This window comes from Camelina sativa, chromosome 12 (assembly GCF_030686135.1).
Source record: "Camelina sativa cultivar CO46 ecotype springtype chromosome 12, ASM3068613v1".
Taxonomy (NCBI): Eukaryota; Viridiplantae; Streptophyta; class Magnoliopsida; order Brassicales; family Brassicaceae; genus Camelina; species Camelina sativa.
The window spans coordinates 2006441-2021540 of NC_141891.1; the positions used below are offsets into that span (position 1 = coordinate 2006441).

At 36.2% G+C, this 15100-nt stretch overlaps 4 protein-coding genes across 13 annotated transcripts; 3 read left to right on the forward strand and 1 right to left on the reverse strand.

Annotated features, from left to right (window-relative positions):
* Positions 1-23: 23 nt before the first annotated feature.
* Positions 24-2072, reverse strand: FBS4 (F-box family protein). Of its 2 annotated transcripts, none has more exons than XM_010448548.3 (5): positions 1787-2072; positions 1128-1644; positions 976-1050; positions 754-863; positions 24-660 (listed from the first exon to the last, which is right to left on the reverse strand). In XM_010448548.3, the coding sequence occupies exons 2-5, from the start codon at positions 1593-1595 to the stop codon at positions 387-389; spliced, it is 927 nt and encodes a 308-aa protein (XP_010446850.1). In that variant the 5' UTR covers positions 1596-1644; positions 1787-2072; the 3' UTR covers positions 24-386. The 2 variants fall into 2 exon arrangements, with proteins under 2 accessions (XP_010446850.1, XP_010446851.1); XM_010448549.3 differs by having other exon boundaries at positions 1128-1633; positions 1787-2031.
* Positions 2073-5644: 3572 nt separating this feature from the next.
* Positions 5645-9192, forward strand: LOC104729594 (protein MID1-COMPLEMENTING ACTIVITY 1). Of its 4 annotated transcripts, none has more exons than XM_010448550.3 (9): positions 5645-6078; positions 6645-6764; positions 6864-7301; positions 7388-7800; positions 8022-8137; positions 8251-8322; positions 8427-8533; positions 8761-8854; positions 8946-9192. In XM_010448550.3, the coding sequence occupies exons 3-9, from the start codon at positions 6891-6893 to the stop codon at positions 8996-8998; spliced, it is 1266 nt and encodes a 421-aa protein (XP_010446852.1). In that variant the 5' UTR covers positions 5645-6078; positions 6645-6764; positions 6864-6890; the 3' UTR covers positions 8999-9192. The 4 variants fall into 4 exon arrangements, with proteins under 4 accessions (XP_010446852.1, XP_010446853.1, XP_010446854.1 ...); XM_010448551.3 differs by having other exon boundaries at positions 5737-6378; XM_010448552.3 differs by having other exon boundaries at positions 5890-6112.
* A 323-nt stretch (positions 9193-9515) lies between these two features.
* Positions 9516-12614, forward strand: LOC104729596 (cytoplasmic tRNA 2-thiolation protein 2). Of its 6 annotated transcripts, none has more exons than XM_019234088.2 (9): positions 9516-9894; positions 10207-10512; positions 10606-10954; positions 11047-11133; positions 11389-11510; positions 11609-11687; positions 11772-12166; positions 12351-12425; positions 12580-12614. In XM_019234088.2, exons 2-8 carry the CDS (start codon positions 10226-10228, stop codon positions 12397-12399), a joined length of 1368 nt encoding a protein of 455 aa, XP_019089633.2. In that variant the 5' UTR covers positions 9516-9894; positions 10207-10225; the 3' UTR covers positions 12400-12425; positions 12580-12614. The 6 variants fall into 6 exon arrangements, 4 of the variants coding, with proteins under 4 accessions (XP_019089633.2, XP_087333871.1, XP_010446859.2 ...); XM_087477744.1 differs by having other exon boundaries at positions 9713-9894; positions 10223-10512; XR_015573974.1 differs by having other exon boundaries at positions 9585-9894; positions 11604-11687; positions 12351-12584.
* A 478-nt stretch (positions 12615-13092) lies between these two features.
* LOC104729595 (uncharacterized) lies at positions 13093-14362 on the forward strand. Its single transcript, XM_010448555.3, has 3 exons — positions 13093-13302; positions 13396-13450; positions 13996-14362. Exons 1-3 carry the CDS (start codon positions 13202-13204, stop codon positions 14071-14073), a joined length of 234 nt encoding a protein of 77 aa, XP_010446857.1. The 5' UTR covers positions 13093-13201; the 3' UTR covers positions 14074-14362.
* Positions 14363-15100: the final 738 nt, after the last annotated feature.

Here is a 15100-nt window from a genome sequence, read left to right on the forward strand (position 1 = left end):
GTATTGGAAAACTTGAGAGCCAGTAGCAAAAAGCAATAAATTTTATAATATATAAAAAAAAGCCACTGGTCCAGATAGATGCAGAAAATATATACACATGACTCAACTGACCAAACCAAAAGACACAAGCTGATTATGATGACAAACTCAAAAGACTAGAAACTTTAAAACCTTAAATGATAGATAGATACTACGAGATTGCCATGTAAGCCTAATATAACCCAGAACTAGCACTGCTACAAAACTTGCATGCTTCTTACTACTATATAGGTGAAGAATGATCATCAAGAGCAATGATCAATAATGCAATGAAGACAACCCTAATAATATGAACAGAGAGGGGAAAGCCATGTGAAGGGTCTGATTATTGCAGCAAGCAAGTGTAATCAGGTAAGGTTGTTTTGAGCAACAGCTTGACATAATTCATCCTCATAGAAGAGCACTCGAGGGTGCTTTGGAGCCATTGGTTTGAACAAACTCGGCCTTTGGAGAACAGAAGGAACTATGCATCTTGAAGGAAATGTTGCTTGGTCTTGGAAAAGAACAGCAGTGATTTGCTTCATCTCTGAGAGTTTGGTTCGAAGAGGTGGTCGAGGAGCATGTTTTGGTGCTTTTGGGGTATGTGGGCTTGACACCATTCTCGGGTTCACATCTCCAATGCTGTTTTTACATCAATGAGAAGTTTTGTTAAGAGCCAAACAAGGTGTTTGATGCTCTTTTCGAAATGGTGAAAAATCAAAGCAAAACATGTACCTACGAAATGGCCAACGATTTATTGGCATAGGGGTCATGACACTCAACATCTCCTGTCTTGAGCGGTCTGGTGTTGTATAATTGAAATGGTATTGCCTTGCAAGCATGGTCTGTTTCAATAAGAAAAATCAAAACAGATTTATACCCAAGAAGTAAAATAGCAAACAAAGATGAAGCTTTCGTGGATGCAAACTAAAGAAATAAACAAGGAAAAGAACATACAGCCTTTCTTATTCTCTGAGAAACATGGAAAACTGCCTTCAGCTGGTCATGGTGCAGATGGCAAACTATCTTAACCTGGAAGATATAGAAAGTGTGAACATTTCAAGAACTAGACTACTAAACAGAAACTGTGAAGTGGAAAATAAACTTACCAGTAAATCCATGGGGAGAGATTCAAGAAGAGAATCTGAGTTGCAAGGATCAGCTTGAGGAGTTTTAGGTGTCCTCAACAAAGTGTTTTGCATAACAATACCCATAGGAGATGATAACATTAGAGGGCTCTTCTTACTCTCCACCTGTATATCATCAAACTTCATTGGCCTAACCACAGCACTCCGCTTAACAACATTGACAGGTGACGAAATGAGAGGGCTTTTGGGAGAACCCAAATGTTCAACAGCCAATTTGTTGTTGTTGTTGGTCCTTGCATGCTTAGTAGTTGTATCAAAAACAGGAACACGTTTCTTGCCCAAATCGTGACAAGACTTAACAGCAGAGGCTTTACTGTAACAAAGGTGAACTAAAGCCCCTGGCTTTAAATATTTGTTAGTTGAACCTTTCAACTTCTTTTTCCTCACTGAGGTTTTAGAATCCAAGTCCTTTGGAGATACCTTCCCCATATATAACAACAGTTACAGCTACAACAAGATTAAGTTACCTACACAACAACTAATTGAAAAAACAAAAATCAATCAATCAATCCAGACTTGAACTAATCAATTCAAACCAATTTAAATTGGATAAAGAGAAACAAATCTAGCAAAAGGATGAAACGAATCTAGAAATTGGAAAGGGGAAAAAAGGGAAATACCTAAATTAACAGAGACCTCTCATTCTTCTTGGAATAAAGCATTCAGCTTCGGGTATATGAGAAATCGAAACGGAACACGAATTTGAGGAGGGGAGAGAGGAAGCTCGAAATCGAGACAGCGAAAATGGAGGGAGAAAATGGCGATAAGCGAGGGAAGCGATTTGAGAATGAGAGAGAGAGAGAGAGAGAGAGAGAGAGAGAGAGAGAGGCGCTAGGGTTTTGATTTTTTTGATTTTTTGATTTTTTTTTTAATATTTGGGGATATGATTTTGAATTTATTAATGACGCCCGCCAAAACGAATTTTGCTAAAAACACAACTACTACACTACAATTACCAAAGCTCTGCGTAACATACGTGGTACGTTACGAGTGGTTAAACCCTAGATTATCGCTGACGTGGGACCTTTTTTCACTAGCTCTTACCAAATTTGACGGCGGAGATTGCGCGTTCTCAGATTAGATATTAGATTCGAGTTCGACCTTTTTTTTTTTTTAATAACTTTGCTTTATTGTAATGACGCTTTTGTCCTTATTCTTGTGGTTGTAACGCTTTTTGGGAAAAGGGGTAGGTTAGGACTTTTACAATATGGGAGATAGTATTAAAGTGCGGGTCCATTGTTGGAGTAATTTAGCATGATTAAATTTAATGTTTATCAAAGGACAAAATTGTATTAATCCCTATCACGCGTTGTTATTAATTACGAGTGTGCCTCCTCTTGTGTGTTTTTTTTTTTTTGCCTAGTACAGTATATGTATTTTACTTAGCGTAGTAGTAACGTATTGACTATTGAGTGAATACATTCAAAATTTTGGGAAACTTTAACTTAATAGCTTTTCATTAAATCACAATACGATATATCACTCGTGTTCTTTATTAATTCCCTTTATTGTTGTTGTTATTTGCTTCACGTGAGGGGTATTTTTGGTCTGGTAGACGACGGAGGCTACAGTTGTCTTGGGAAATGTCTCTTTTGATTTGGGCCAGACCTTATTTATGTACAAATATTATGGGCTTACTAATCAATTAGTTAGTTCAGCCCATTTATATATTGGTGAGTTTTTTTTTCATTTTTTTTGGAATCCATTTGTAACACAAACCAGAACCTGAACTCATTATTTATACCTGCTACATACCAAAAAGTTTTAATTGTTAATTCACGGGTTTTCCTGATTGGTATAAATATAATCCCTATATTAGTATGCGATAAACTTTTAGTCTATACCATGAAAAGGGTTTATAAAGCTACTCTATGTTACAGGTTAGTTGATTAGCACATGATTTTTTTTTTTATTATATGTTTATATTGTAGTACTTAATATATAAGTTTTTATATATATATACTAGTTGTAAATAGCTGAATAAAGTTATTAAAACACATACAATATGTTGATAATGTAAATTAATCGGAATAGTTCGATTTGAATTAACCATTGGTGTACTAATCAGTCGAACGTATAATTCATCTCGCTAAGCTTTAACCTGTGAGTACTGTTTTATTATAATCATACTAACCAGAGTAAACCCATGTCGTATTTCTATTGAGTTCGTCTGACTAACAAGAACTATGTTAGAATGAACCTCTATGTATTAAGAGTTTGTTCCTAAAGTCCTTGGTGCAAGCAAACTACAAAAGTGTGTTGATGCGTATAGTTTAATAATTTATTTTATCTGGTCAGAAACAACGCAGATTTTGATGGGTACTATCTTTCGTTAATATCATTAGATTAATAAAATTCCGACAAAGTGTTAGACATTCGATGATCATTTTCACTAATATAACCCAAAAAAATCAGTTTTAAGTACTGTATAAATACTTTTGTTTAGTGGTGATTTTGTATTGTTTTTTTTTTTTTTAAGTGCGTATGGAAAATTTAGCTGTCCCATTTATTGTTACAGATAAGGACATTTCGAGACTCATTTATTTAATATAGTAGCATAACTTTAAAGTAAGATGCACGATTATTCCCAACTAAAATCACATGGAGACAATTCACCTAACAACTAAAACAACAGTTTGTCTATCTTTATTACCTCCAATAACAAGACGTCGTGCCTTTTCTTTACTTTTACAACTAAACTATGACATGTTGTATAAATATAAATGAGGTTCGTTGAATTTTTTGCTTACAAAAAATTCGTCAGCTGTGTAAAACACATTCGAGATACCAACAACATTTCATAGGCGTGCAACTGTGCAAGTGAAATATTCACACATCTTTATTGCATTTAAACAAGTATATCGTCGTCAGACAAAGTTAATGTGTATAGATATCATAAATTTGAACTTCTTAAGGTATTCTTTCTCATGATTAGGTACATTTAACAACTATAATTTGCATAGACCTCTTTAACAGTTTTAAAATATTAACTTAAATGCTCTTGTAAAACGCACTATAGCACTAAACAATTAACCAATAGTGCAAATGGGTAGTTGACATAAACTTTAGTGCATGTATTACCCGGTAAAGGAACGACTTTATAAAACAATACACTTTTTAAATGTATATCCTCAATATTTAACTGGATTATCACAAGACAATGGAGATTAATAGAAACTATACGATTACTACTTTTTCCGTCATTGGTCAGTCTTGATTAGCATATTGGAATTTAATTTTTCATTTTTAGTGTAATGTGTGAGTGATTAAAAAAAGAATAATCAAATGTACATTTACAAGCTAGCTACTTATATAAATAAATCAACATTTTTGGTCATTGTATTTGTTATGGATAAACTGTAATAAGTAACATTTATAGGGAAACTACTATTATAATGCTAAAATCAGTAATATACATATAGGCACTCTCTCAAGAAAAGATAGAGGGCGAAGCAGTCATACTCCACCAAGGACCACCACCACCCCCACCAATGTCCACCCTTCCCACACATGCATGATATATACGTGCCAAAATCTCTCTAGATCCCACATACCGAAAAATGATCCTTATGAAAAAATCTGTATACTCGATTATTAGTTTACCGTCCGTTTCGCCAGCTGTATAGAAAACAATCATGGTGATACACGTGCAGCAAGATCGGGGAGAACTAAATTAAACTAAAGTCTATGTCGAATACTAAAAAGACATAATTACCATAACTGCAATTCAAAGACAAATCAATTCCAACCGAAAAAGAGACTAAAAGGTGAATTAATTTGTTTGTGATGGATTACCCTTCCTATCTTTAACCATTATCATTACAGTGAGTCTGCAATTCAAAGACAAATCAATTTCAAGCCATCATATCTCACTTTTATTGCATTATAAACACGCATTATTTTCATACTATATATGCGTATTATTTTACAAAATGTCTTATACTAACACGATATCATAAGTAAGCGGTCCACTAGAGTCTCTCATTATGGAACAAAGTGGACTCAATCCAAATGTTGATACGAACTATCAACGCTACGCTAGCTAAAGTTCTAAGATTGCTGGCTAAAAAGTTTGATATGCCACCTGCCAGATTTTTCCTATCAGGAGTTTCGTTTTCTCAGTGGCCACACCCATACGGATATATTAAAAAAATATGTTTCTACATTTTAGATTTTAGTCGTTGGAATTGTTCATAGCTTCATATACATTCAATACGTAAAACAAAACAATAAAAAAAGTTCGATCGACGTCGTTGTGTAGCCTAATAAGTATAACGAAGAAGAATTTACATTATTCGTTTCATACCAAGTCATTTTTTTTTATGCCGACAACAAAAAAGTCACATTTACATTTGCTGTAAGACAAAACTTAACCGGAAAGTAATAAATATATATTTCCAACGGTGTTTCATAATCTCACATTCCGACATCTTATTAAGGTACTTACTTATAGTATTAGTCTAAATCTCAAACTCCGTGACCTTGTTAAGGTATCATAGTCTACACTCTACAGTACACACTACACAAAGTATTAGTACTAGTTTACAACTGTGTCACGTACAATCAACGTGTAACAAAACACATTTAAGCTAGTACTTTATTAAATACAAAATGTATGGTTAATGATTTTTTTTTTTTTTTTTTGTTAAAGTAACTGAGGGCATAATGGTAAATAGAGAGAGTTGGGCAGGGCCTATGGGTAAAAAGATGAAGGAGGATGTGTGGGGGGGGATCTTGAGCTCCGACGAGTGGCAAGTGAAGGTGTGGGGAAAGCAACATAAATCGACAAAAACAAACCGTCTTCTCAAAAAATACGAAACTGCTCATCATCTCTGCCTCTCGCTTTTAAAACTCTCTTCATCGCTTGCAGCAGAGCTCATTCGAAGACGACGACCAAGAAACAAACTTCCAGGTGATTTTGCATTTTCCTGGAAACTTTTTTTTTGGTAATTCCCAGACTTCAGTAGTGTTATTCATCTTTCTTCTTTTAATAAAATATTTAGTCTTTGTTTATTTATACTTAGAAATCCGTGAAAGAGAAAAAGTATAACTGTTGCCTTCCTTCAATGCCATCCATCATGTGAGCATTCCGATTTTTGTTTCCTCTCTCTCTCTCTCTTAATTCTTTTTTTTTTTTTTTTTTTTTTTTTTCCATTTGACTCGACTCTGGCGGAGGAGTTTCTCGCCGGCGAATTTGTTTTACTCGGCGGAGGTTAATAAACAAACTGTTCATAGTCTTCCCTCTTTTTGCGCTTCTTTTACTTTTTTTGGTCTTTGGATTTTTTACTCTTTCGCTTTCGTCAGCTTCAAGTCTTCAAAGATAAAATCATCTTTTAGGGATTTTATATATTTTTTATTTTTGGTGTTTGAACTTTGAAGATCTTTGACGTAGAAAAAGCCTAAGGACCTCCTTGAGAATCTCTTTGATTGGTATCTTCTTCTCTTATGGACTTTTCCTTTTTCTCTTTGTTGTCGCAGTCGAAGCAACTGTTCCCCTCTTATTACTGGACTCGTGCTCGATCCCTAACAGCAATGTCGGCGTTATAAATTTTTTTGGATCCAACTCTCTGCTTCCGGTAATTTCCAAGCTCAGTAAAGGTAAAATTTCGCAAAAAAACTCTGATAATTCCATGTTTTTTGGATCTTGGAATTGGTTAAGAGCTGCTTTTAACGCAAGTGATGATGATGATGAATCAGGAACTGTTGTTTGATCGAAGAAGGAAAATGTCACATTCATGGGATGGTCTTGGGGAGATAGCGTCAGTAGCTCAGCTGACTGGTTTAGATGCGGTTAAGCTGATTGGACTCATTGTTAAAGCAGCCAATACTGCTTGGATGCACAAGAAGAACTGTCGTCAGTTCGCTCAACATCTCAAACTTATTGGGAATTTGCTTGAACAGCTCAAGATCTCTGAGATGAAAAAGTATCCTGAGACTCGTGAGCCTCTCGAAGGGCTTGAGGATGCTTTGAGAAGGTCTTACCTTCTAGTCAATAGCTGTCGTGACAGGAGTTATCTTTACTTGTTGGCTATGGGTTGGAACATTGTTTATCAGTTTAGGAAACATCAGGATGAGATTGATCGTTTTCTCAAGATCATACCGCTTATCACCTTGGTTGATAACGCTCGCATTCGGGTAACTTGGACTTGATCTTAATGTTTCGTGTTGGAAAATGTTCTTTTTGATTTATGGTTTGCTGAAATTTGGATGATTTTGTACAGGAGAGGTTTGAATATATTGACCGTGATCAGCGAGAGTATACTCTGGATGAAGAGGACAGACATGTGCAAGATGTTATTTTAAAACAAGAATCTACCAGAGAAGCAGCATCAGTTCTGAAGAAGACTCTCTCTTGCTCATACCCTAACTTGCGTTTCTGTGAAGCTCTCAAAACAGAAAACGAGAAACTGCAGCTCGAACTTCAGCGTTCGCAGGAGCATTATGATGTGGCTCAGTGTGAAGTCATTCAGCGTTTAATTGGTGTTACACAAGCTGCTGCTTCTGTTGATCCTGACTCTGAGAAGGAGCTCACGAAGAAAGCTTCGAAAAAAGCTGAGCGTACCTCGAGCATGAACACAGAATATTCGTATGAAGAAGATACTCCCAAGAAAAGCAATAGTCGTGCAGCCTCGAGGTTAGAATCTCCAATTTGTTCTGCTCAAAGATCCAAACTTCATGTGCTTTCTTTAAATGCAATTTGTGTTATTTGTCCAACTACAAGAGAAATATTACTATGTGATTAAGGAAGTAAAAATCTCCAATACCTTGCAGTGACTGTAATGCTTTTCATGTTTAAAGGCTAATATTTGGTACTATGTTTCTCTATAACGTCGGTTACATAATTGTTCCATGCAGATCCGCTTCTAATGTTTCATCGGGGCATGATCTACTTTCACGAAGAGCATCTCTGGCAGAACACCATGAAGAATGGCATACTGACTTACTTGCTTGTTGCTCGGAACCTTCTCTTTGTAAGTCCCTACTTCTTGTTTCCAGTGTGATTCAACTTGTTGATCATCGTTTCACATTCCATACTTTCTTGTTATCTGAAAAGTTGTGAATGATTTTACTGATTGAACCACAGGCTTGAAGACATTCTTTTTCCCATGTGGTACTTTGGCAAAGATTGCCACTGCAGCATCTAACAGGCACATCTGTAAGGGATATACGAACACTGTGACTTTATTATTATTTTCAAGTTGCTAGTTTAAAACATGTGAAAACTAATAAGCAACTCTGTTTTGCTTTTGTTTCTCCCAGCTTCAGCTGAAGCATGTAATGAGCTAATGGCATATTCGTTGATTCTTTCGTGCTGCTGCTACACTTGTTGTGTAAGGAGGAAACTCCGGAAGACACTAAACATCACGGTACATCCTCTTCCACACCCTTGAATACTAAATTGGTTTTAATAAGCTTTGTGATCCCAAACATCCATATGCTTCGAAGAAAATGGTTATCAATTTTGTTCATAAAATGATGGTTAATCACCTGCAACAATTCGCTAGTAACTATCATGGTAGGATATGAAATGATTATTGTTTATGTCACACAATTAATAGATGGGATGAATGCATAATGTTTTCTGATATGGCAGGGAGGGCTCATTGACGATTTTCTATCCCATGTGATGTGTTGTTGCTGTGCTCTTGTCCAAGAACTGAGAGAAGTTGAGATTCGTGGGGCTTATGGTATACATTACATACAATCATCTTAAGAATGAATATATTTGATCTTAAATCTTTGAAGGATGAATAATGATGTCTCTTGATATCCTCGCAGGTATGGAAAAAACGAAAATAAGTCCGCCTTCGTCGCAATTCATGGAACATTGAAATTTTTAAATAATACAAAAGGTGAACATAACAACGATATGTTGTTGTCTCTCTGGATATGACAATAGATTCTTCTTCTTCTTCTTCTTAATACTCACACTTGTGTTTGATTTGTATTGTTGAGTCGTTGTCGTATGTAAATTAGTTGTTTGGGATTCTTATGGAAATTTCAGAAATTTGTGTTGTGTGTATCATAATATATAGACTAAGACTAACTAATATTCTAATTCTACTTTTGTCACATGCTTAAGTTAAGGGTATATATATCCAATTGGAACAGACTTGTTTTTGACAGGGTCAAAATAGTAGTTTTTAATATAAATTCAGGAATCGTGAGTTTGTTTCACAACCTCTCCCAACAAGTGGTCGAGTTCCTTTGTACCTTTCCTTTGACCAAGGGGTCCTCGAACCAACCTGTCCTCCCTTTCTTGCTAGCAGTTAAGGGGTTTGAGTTATATCACCAGTCACTACCATGGCCAAAAGCCTTAAAGCATCGACAAACAAATTGATAGTCGCCACCATGGCCAAAAGCCTGAAACATTGACAAAATAATTGATATGACTGATGATTCTCTTGCTCCCAAATTGGACAAATCTTGTCGGTTTCTTTCTAATGGATGGTTTTATTATCAAACCGTAAAAAGTAATCGTTTCACCGGTAAGGGTAGGTTCGTCATTCACCAGATATCATCTTCTTCCCCAATTTTTTTTGTTTACACTAAACCCTAGTTTCAGACAAAGTAGAGACCTTTTCAAACGCCTAAACCAACATCGCCGCGGCCAACCACCGCGCATTAGCGTTTCGACGCCGCAAAGGCTGAGTTAATTAAAACTCTATCCTGCCCTCTTCGACTCTTAAAGCATCTATCGCGACGACTATATATCTCTCTCAAACTGGTAATTAATCACTAAGTTCCTTGTTTGATTCTCGAATCAAAAATCTAGATTCTGTTTATTAGATGTGTTTGTTTCGATTATGAATCTGCTCACATCTCTCTCTCTTGATAGCAAGACTTAGCAATTTACAGTGACTACACGCTGATTTGAGTGTAACAGACTAATGGTTACGTTTAAAGTAACAATCTCTTAATAAGCTTGTTAATGGCGGACATTGGTTGTTTTGTCTCATGAATTAGATGTTGATTGTATTGTCTACTCTTCTGTGTTCTATTTCCTAATCTTAATTTTGCCATCATCTCACTGTCTCAGCTGGCTTGCGAATTAGGACATGGCTTGTAATTCATCAGGCTGTGAGTCTGGTTGCTATGACCGTGAGAAGGATAATGGAAGCAAGATTGTGGAAGATGCAGTAGTTACTCAGGAGAGTGTCTGTGTCAAGTGTAAATGCAATGAGCCTATGACCTTTGGGGACGGTGGCTCAGAGGATGGAAGGTTCTGCGCTGAGTGTTTTAGGAACAATGTCTTTGGGAAGTTCCGTCTCGCTGTTACTTCTCATGCCATGATCACTCCTTCAGATAATGTTCTTGTTGCTTTCTCTGGCGGATCATCTTCCAGGTTTCACTCTCATCTTTTCTTATTTTTCTGTTTCTTTTTTTTTGATACGTTAGTGATTGTTGTTCTAAACGTGGCAAGTATGATGTATGTTAGGGTTGCTCTTCAATTTGTGCATGAGTTGCAAATCAAGGCTTTGAAGAATTACGAGGCGAGTCGAGATAGATCTTTAGCTGTCTTTGGTGTTGGTGTTGCGTTTGTAGATGAAACTGCAGCTTTTCCTGCACTCTCTACGGAAATGATTGATGCAATTGAGTGGATTCGATCTACTGTGTCAAGTTTGTCTCCACCTGCAAAGGGTCTCCATGTTGTTCCTATCGAAAGCGTCTTTGGTTCAGACTCGCTTGACCCACGAGATAGGCTTGTAAAGCTTTTAGATTCTGTTCCTGACGATACTGGAAAAGAAGACCTTCTGTTGCATCTCAAAATGTTGTGTTTGCAAAAGGTTTGTGTATTTTATTGTTCATGTTTCTTTTCGAAAACAAATCAGGCTTGGAACTATCTTTCTAATTGATATTGCTTGATAATCCATTTTAGGTTGCCTCTGAAAATGGGTACAACAGATTAGTGATGGGATCATGCACGTCGAGAATTGCTTCACATGTTCTTACGGCTACTGTCAAGGTGTGTTGCTTGTCTTTTCTCTGGTTTAGTTTTCTATAGATTGCATTGTAGAGTTTATGCCATAGAGCGATTGCAATGGCTACCTCACAGAATGTAGCTATTTAGGACCTAACGAATTACATCTGTAAAATTTGAAGTCCTGATGTAAAGTTTTTATTTCAATACCAAGTTTTTATGTACTTTGTTTGGACATTCTGTTTAGACTACGCTCCATTAGAGTTTTGAGTTAAATTGCTTTTTTCTTTCTTGAGACAGGGACGAGGTTATTCACTATCAGCAGATATTCAGCATGTTGATGCGAGATGGAAGGTTCCCATTGTACTTCCACTTCGAGATTGTGTTAGACAGGAAATAACTAGACTCTGCCTTTTGGATGGGTTCGTATATTGGCTACCTGGTCTATATTTTATTATTATAGTGAACCGTATTATTTTTGCATAATCCAACTGTTGAGTACATATTCTGGGCAGGGCAGTCTAAAGACTGTGGAGTTGGCTTGTCGTTCTCAAAGCGGCATCAATGATTTGGTGTCTTCATTTGTCGCTCTGTTGCAGGTTCTTCTGCATATACTTTAGTGCATGCATGGCTACCTGTTACTTTGTTTTTGCTGATCTCTGAGTTTTATATATGTTGCGCAGGAAGAAAATCCATCTCGGGAATGCACAATTGTACGGACAGCTGCAAAGCTGACTCCATTTTACTTCAATAAAATTCCGGAAACAGACGACTCGAATGTTCCTATGGCGACTCAGAGGCGCCTGAAGAGATTTAATCTTAAATATGACGGTTCTATGACTACAGAAGCTTTCTGTCCTATCTGCAATGGACCGCAAAACATATCAGACTCATCGGAGTTAGATTATTTTGAAGAAGGCCAGGAATCCGACGCCCTTTATGCTGCTTGCTGTTCAAGTTGCCGGTTTCAAATACTGCCACAAGATGGATCATCTCGTGAGCAATTCGGTTCATTCCTGCCAGATCACATGATTTCCCAAGTGAAGCATCAAAAGGTTAACAGTCAAGCTTATCTGAGGTGGGTAGTATGCAAGAAATCTTATCTAAAACTTGTATTCCTCTTCATTAAACCTATGTTCAATCATTCAGCTTTCAGAATTATTGGTAGTTCACGTCTCTAGGAAGCAGCAGATTTAAAACGAATAGCAAAACTGAGTGAAACACTATTTGAAACTCCTAACATCGATTTCCAATTATTTCAGGGAGAAAATAAAAGACTGTCTACTCTTGGACGATGAAGAGGTTGTCTAAATATGCATTTTAGATGCTTGCATAAGGTATGTGAGAGGAAGTTGAAATCCTGGTCATGCTTATTAAGGATATTTTTAGAATGCTAGAATCATCTTGGTTTTTAATTTCAGATCTTATATCCACTTAAAATGTTACAAATGTTTTACCCATTCTCGTACAATGATTTTTTTTGATGTGAAGCAAAATCTCTGAGCAATTGAATAAATATTCACATATACAATAGTACAAGAATCATGAGAAGAGGCATTATTAACAGAAGTAGTTACCTGTCATGGGAAGTGCCTGGGATGATGCTTTGGCTGAGAGTAAAAGTTTTGTAATATTTCTTCTATGGGCAGAATCAGATATTCAAGAGCGTTAATTACTCTTGACGCCTAAGAACTTTCTCTGATCAACATCTTCCAATTGGTTGATAAGCCGCCGTCTACACTATATAAAATTGTAACCAATGTCCACCGACATTTATAACACTAAAGCACTAAGGTCACCGAACGTTTGATATAGAATTATAAAACACTGATGGACGAATCATCACCATATTAAAATTGAGGGCATCAATCGAGAACTCCAAAAGACACGGGCATATATATATCTGAACACTTTCTCCCCGAAGTATAAAAACATTAAAGGACCGTTTTGTAATTCATAAGAATTTAGGGGGATCTTTAGAAACTTTCAAATTTATTGGGGAGGTTTTGCGTTTTACACTTAAAAAAGTCCGAAATCATCGCGCTATTCGTAACGCCGGACGATTCAGCCCCGGAGATCGGAAAATAGAAAAATCCGAGAAAAAGGTTTAGTAATGGTGAGATTAAGCAGATTCCTGCTAAAAGACGCCGGAAACGTAATCGACAAGACCCTCTCGGAGATTCTGGTGTGCCCTCTCTCTAAGCAACCTTTAAGGTTCGATCTCTCTCTCTCTCTTTCGATTAGTATATAGCTTCAATTTGGATTGGTCCCGAAGAAAATGTTGAAACGAAATTGGTTTTCTGATAGGTTTTGCGAGAAGACGAAATCACTTGTCAGCGATACTATTGGTGTCTCTTTTCCTGTAAGCTTTTCTATTCCAATTTCAAAGCTTTTTTGGGTTTTTCGATTTTAGATGAGTTGATGATTATTGCTAAAGATGATGATTTGTGCTATGTTGAGCTCAGTGAGATGTAATTCTACAAGCAGTGAAATTGTAGCAGATAACACTGATCATATATGCTTTCAGAATCATATCTCTTATTCAATGAACATGTTCTGAAACCAACTTTGATATTTTTAGGAATTGTCAAATCAGAGATTAAGATGTATATATATATAGAGCTTGATTCTTTACTATTTTTTTTTTTTCATTTGCCTCATACTGATTAAAGTATAAAAATGAATTTATGCTTGGTGTTGATTTGGGATTCACTTATGGAATGATGATGATGGGGTTATGCTAAAGTGATTGGTCGGCCGTTTTCTTATTCTTTTTAGATTTCACTTCATGTTCACGATTCAGTGTTTTAAGATTTGGTTTAGCTTCTTAATCATATTATTATTATTCCCCTGTTCTTTTTAGCTTTCACTTCATCATGTTCACGATTTTAGTGTTATTATCTCTAGATGAAAGATGGGATTCCATGCTTGGTTCCAAAGGATGGAAAAATACTTGAGGAGGAAAGTGAGGCATCAAAAGCTTAATGACTTTTGCTTTTGCACCATAAAAAAATTATAAAATAATCAGAGTGAAAAGGTAATATATATAACTTGTATTTGCAGCGACTTATCAATGGTTCTTTCTGTCTTCACATTTTAGGCTTGTGATCTCTTTTAAGTTTGAACTTTTTATGGGAAACATTGATGTACGCAATTGAAAGACAGTGTGGGAGTTGTAGTTTCAGGGGAATGTAACTACCTTTTCTTCTTTTGTTTCTTGAAATCTAGGATTCTTATTGACTGGAATGAAAGTAAAAAATCATGATTTATAGTATTGGATACCTATTTGAGGGGCTCTAAGTTAAGTTTTACCGCATAATGTGAGGATAGATTCTAGTCACAGTCCCACTTTTGGTAACTATTCTTCTCTATCTTGATGCCACTATTTTTACACCATATTAGCTCTTGATTTCCACTTTTGGTTGCTTAAAAGAATACACAATAAAATAACAACAACCAAAAGTGGATCAATAAGACTTATCACTGTCAGGTAATTGAGGTTGGACCATAAGAAGATAAAACGATTTTCCTGATAAACCAAATGAACATAAACACACACGCCTAGTGTTTTTGATGGTGACCAGTTATAGCAAAAGCTATATATAAATAAAACGTGGCGAGTGACTAGACTGAATAAAAACTTATCATGTTCTCTCTTGACCAACCAAAAAAGTGGGGTGACTTCATTCCCATTGGCTTGGAGGTTTCAGTTTCAGTTTCATAGTGCAAGTTGTTGGCTTGTATGGTAGCCAGCCAAAGGAATGGCAATTTTTGTGATAATGTGACAGGGTGAAAATTAAGTGTTAAATGATAGGTCCCCTTCTCACTTTTCTCTGCCATTGTCATCATTTATGTGGAGCACTGTTTTGTCTATTGGTTATTGGAACATTGGCTTCTAGTGACAACCAAATTGGTTAAACAGTAACACATAAGTTTTTTTTTTTTTTTTTATCTTACTAGTATTAGAATAGCAAGTAGAACATTACTACAAGAATACAAGTAGAGGTTAGTA

Excerpts from the sequence above, each read along its gene's own strand:
- LOC104729594 (XM_010448550.3), top strand. The coding sequence starts at position 6,891 with ATGTCACATTCATGGGATGGTCTTGGGGAGATAGCGTCAGTAGCTCAG. Across the intron at positions 7,302-7,387 it reads TTGATAACGCTCGCATTCGG|GAGAGGTTTGAATATATTGA; the intron begins GTAACTTGGACT and ends GATTTTGTACAG. Across the intron at positions 8,855-8,945 it reads TGAGATTCGTGGGGCTTATG|GTATGGAAAAAACGAAAATA; the intron begins GTATACATTACA and ends ATATCCTCGCAG.
- LOC104729595 (XM_010448555.3), top strand. The coding sequence starts at position 13,202 with ATGGTGAGATTAAGCAGATTCCTGCTAAAAGACGCCGGAAACGTAATC. Across the intron at positions 13,303-13,395 it reads CTCTCTAAGCAACCTTTAAG|GTTTTGCGAGAAGACGAAAT; the intron begins GTTCGATCTCTC and ends GTTTTCTGATAG. Across the intron at positions 13,451-13,995 it reads CTATTGGTGTCTCTTTTCCT|ATGAAAGATGGGATTCCATG; the intron begins GTAAGCTTTTCT and ends TATTATCTCTAG.
- FBS4 (XM_010448548.3), bottom strand. The coding sequence starts at position 1,595 with ATGGGGAAGGTATCTCCAAAGGACTTGGATTCTAAAACCTCAGTGAGG. Across the intron at positions 864-975 it reads CTCAGAGAATAAGAAAGGCT|ACCATGCTTGCAAGGCAATA; the intron begins GTATGTTCTTTT and ends TTATTGAAACAG. Across the intron at positions 661-753 it reads AATCGTTGGCCATTTCGTAG|CATTGGAGATGTGAACCCGA; the intron begins GTACATGTTTTG and ends ATGTAAAAACAG.
- LOC104729596 (XM_019234088.2), top strand. The coding sequence starts at position 10,226 with ATGGCTTGTAATTCATCAGGCTGTGAGTCTGGTTGCTATGACCGTGAG. Across the intron at positions 10,513-10,605 it reads TCTGGCGGATCATCTTCCAG|GGTTGCTCTTCAATTTGTGC; the intron begins GTTTCACTCTCA and ends GATGTATGTTAG. Across the intron at positions 10,955-11,046 it reads AAATGTTGTGTTTGCAAAAG|GTTGCCTCTGAAAATGGGTA; the intron begins GTTTGTGTATTT and ends AATCCATTTTAG.